The sequence below is a fragment of the Sinocyclocheilus anshuiensis genome, unplaced genomic scaffold, assembly GCF_001515605.1.
Source record: "Sinocyclocheilus anshuiensis isolate Anshui unplaced genomic scaffold, SAMN03320099.WGS_v1.1 scaffold106, whole genome shotgun sequence".
NCBI classification, from domain to species: Eukaryota; Metazoa; Chordata; class Actinopteri; order Cypriniformes; family Cyprinidae; genus Sinocyclocheilus; species Sinocyclocheilus anshuiensis.
This window is the reverse complement of record NW_015542347.1, coordinates 1,315,828-1,318,825: the sequence shown is the minus strand read 5'-3', so window position 1 is coordinate 1,318,825 and position 2,998 is coordinate 1,315,828. Positions and strand designations below refer to the sequence as shown.

Genomic DNA, 2,998 nt, shown 5'->3' with positions numbered 1-2,998 from the left:
CGAATCGAATCGTGAGTTGAGTGAATCGTTACATCCCTAGTATTTTTTATTATTAATTATTTAGATTTTTAAAAAATGTTTATTAATTTTTCATACTATAATTTATAATGTTGTGATGCTTAAATGCACTTGTGGCATTCAATATTTTTTAAATATATTTTTTTATTTCAGATTTTTAGTGTTATTTAGACAAAATAGTCTAAAATGTTAATATTGGCCATCTATGTGTTATTGACAGTAACATAAAAATATAATAATTGTCAGCTTATCATATCAGCCAGAATCCTTGCTTACATATACTCTATATATACCAACGCTTAACCACCATGTTGTTTCATGGTAAACATTATGTATCATTTCTGGTTAACGTGTGTCCTTATGTTTCAGCCAATCAGAATGGAGAAACAGCTCTGGATGTGGCCAGGTGGATGAAGATCATCCAGTGTGAGAAAGCGGTGAGTAACTTGTGGGTCAGATGATTCAATCCTTCCTTTGGAAACTCTTTAACGACTCTGAATACATGTCCATCATGATATAAGAACAATAGGGGGCAGCAAAGATGTGGCCCCAGGGTGTTAAGATGTGGTTGTTTTTGAAGATCTGACTCATATTTGTGTATGTGTGTATTTTAGCTGGTACAAGCCGCTGCAGGAAAATTTAATCTTAAAGTCCATGTGGAATATGAATGGAATCTCAGATTGGAGGAGCTTGATGAGAGTGACGATGATCTGGATGACAAAGTAACACAGTCTCCCTTGAACCTCTCTTATAATAACCAACCTTTCTGGACTCACAGACTGAATGATTTTCTCATTGTTTTTCATTCCCAGCCCAGTCCCATTAAGAAAGATCGTTCTCCCCGGCCGCAGAGTTTCTGTCACTCATACAGTCTGTCTCCTCATGACAAGCTCTCTCTGCCTAGTTTCACTGGCCAGCGTGATAAACAGCGCCTGTCATATACTGCACTCTCCAATCAGATGTACAGTGTTTCTACCGACTGTCCGTCCTTTCCAGTCTCAGATGCCCCACCTCTGCCTCCTAGGAATGCAGGCAAAGGTAACCCAGAATCCAATCAAATGTTTGAGCATAAAACTTGTTCTAACAATCTTGCCCATTCCATAAATAAATATATAAATTTATGTTATAAATACTATTTACATTCATAAAAGCTATTTATTCAATGTATTCAGATGTAGTCATATGTATTAATCCAGTTCTTTGCATATAGCTTTAGTTCAGTTTGTAATCCTAAAACCTGTACAGTCAACTAAAAAAAAAAACCTAACAAATATGTGTTTTTTTTATCTGCTTTCTGTTGCTTAGCACAGACACTAGCTGGGTTTACTTTTCCATTTGATACTTTTGTTTATGGTTTAACTTTCTTATATGTCATAGTATTAATAGGCAAACCTATGTAAAATGTCATCCAGTCTTTTTCCATCTTTTTCTTTGTTCTCGCTCTGTATTTTTCTCTTTTTCTCGTCTCTTGCAGCTCCTTCTCTGGCTTTCCTTGGCTCTCATTCCCACTATGCTACTTTGGCTAGCACTCGACCATACATCAGTGACTATATTTTTTTTTTTTTGCATAAACCTCTCCTGCTTATTTAATCTATTTAATGACCTTATTCTGTGATCGTACAGCTGTGTCTGAAACTGAAGGCTGCTGCATCATAGTGAACAATGTTTTTATATGAAAGTACACTACCGTTCAAAAGTTTGGGGGCAGTAAGATTTTTAAAAGAAATAAATAATCTTAAATAGCAAGGACAAATTAAATTGATCAGAAGTGACAAAGACTTTCTATTCATTAAAGAATCCTGAAAAAAAAATATTTTTTAAAAAATATTAAGCAGCACAACAACAAAAAATGTTTCTTGAGCACCAAATCAGCATATTATTAGAATGATTTCTGAAGAATCATGTGACACTGAAGACTGGATTAATGGCTGCAAAATTACATTTTATAATATATTAAAATAGAACAGTTATTTTAAATTGTAATAATATTTCACAATATTCTGTTTACTCTATTGTTGATCAAATAATTGTAGCCTTAGTGAGCATAAGAGACTTTTGAATGGTAGTGTAATTCATTTCAGATTATTTGAAAATGTTCAAGAACAAATTGAAATGAGCTTTAGAAATACGTTTGTTAGTTAAAAAATGTAACAATAATAAATTAATATCATAGTTGGTGAATATATATGCTGACAAGATAAAAGCATCTTAGTAGACAGCATGTTGCACATAATTTGGATTTGGATGTGCCTTGATGCTTTTATACTTATAGATGCTGCACATTTCTGGTTTTGGACTATACAATCGCTCAAACCACCACTGCATCATGGTCACAAACACTTCTTATATGAATGTTTAGCAGACTAATCAGATTCAATACATCTAATTGACTTTTCACTTGATGATTCTGCTGCAGTTCATCATAATTAGTAAATAGATGATTTGACTTTCCTTAGTAACAACTAAAGTGCAAAATTTGCTGAAGTTGTTAAATTGCTGTTTGCTTGTGCCTCATCCTTTTCCTGGTCCTCTCTGACTGAGCTTTTCACTGGCTATTGACTGTCTTTTTAAAATATGTAATGCAGAATAGATTGTTCTTCAATTTTCTCTTTCACTGAAATGGGAATAAATCTTACTCGACTTTTTTGTGGTGTCTTGATGTCCTTCTCCAATTTCATCTAGTTGTCTCCACTTCTACTTTACGTTCTACTTACCTGGCCTGCTTCAGTTTCAGTAGCAATTGTCATCTTATCCAAGTAGTTACCCACATTGTCATTCTGTCCTGTCACCCTTCTTCCTGTATCTTCCACAGACCCATGTTAAATGACAGTATCCATTCTTCCCCATGATATCACTGCATGTTCTTGTTTTATGTCTGTTTTCCCTCCAGCCCCTCCCTTGCCGAACCTGCCCCCCTCCACCCCTGCTGCACAAACCCCCGCTAGTGGCAGCTCCACCCTGTCAAAGAAGAGGCCCCCGC

General features: G+C 35.3%; 1 protein-coding gene across 4 annotated transcripts in view; it reads left to right on the top strand.

Moving 5' to 3' along the window:
* asap1b (ArfGAP with SH3 domain, ankyrin repeat and PH domain 1b) overlaps nucleotides 1-2,998 on the top strand; it is a 90,624-nt gene that overhangs the window by 81,975 nt on the left and 5,651 nt on the right. For 2 of the 4 annotated variants that reach the window (XM_016490026.1, XM_016490025.1), the window contains 4 exons: nucleotides 388-455; nucleotides 633-740; nucleotides 831-1,056; nucleotides 1,493-1,561. In XM_016490026.1, the coding sequence (XP_016345512.1) occupies nucleotides 388-455; nucleotides 633-740; nucleotides 831-1,056; nucleotides 1,493-1,561 (471 nt within the window). The remainder of the gene's footprint in view (nucleotides 1-387; nucleotides 456-632; nucleotides 741-830; nucleotides 1,057-1,492; nucleotides 1,562-2,998) is intronic. The other 2 variants (XM_016490028.1, XM_016490027.1) reach the window with 1 other exon arrangement.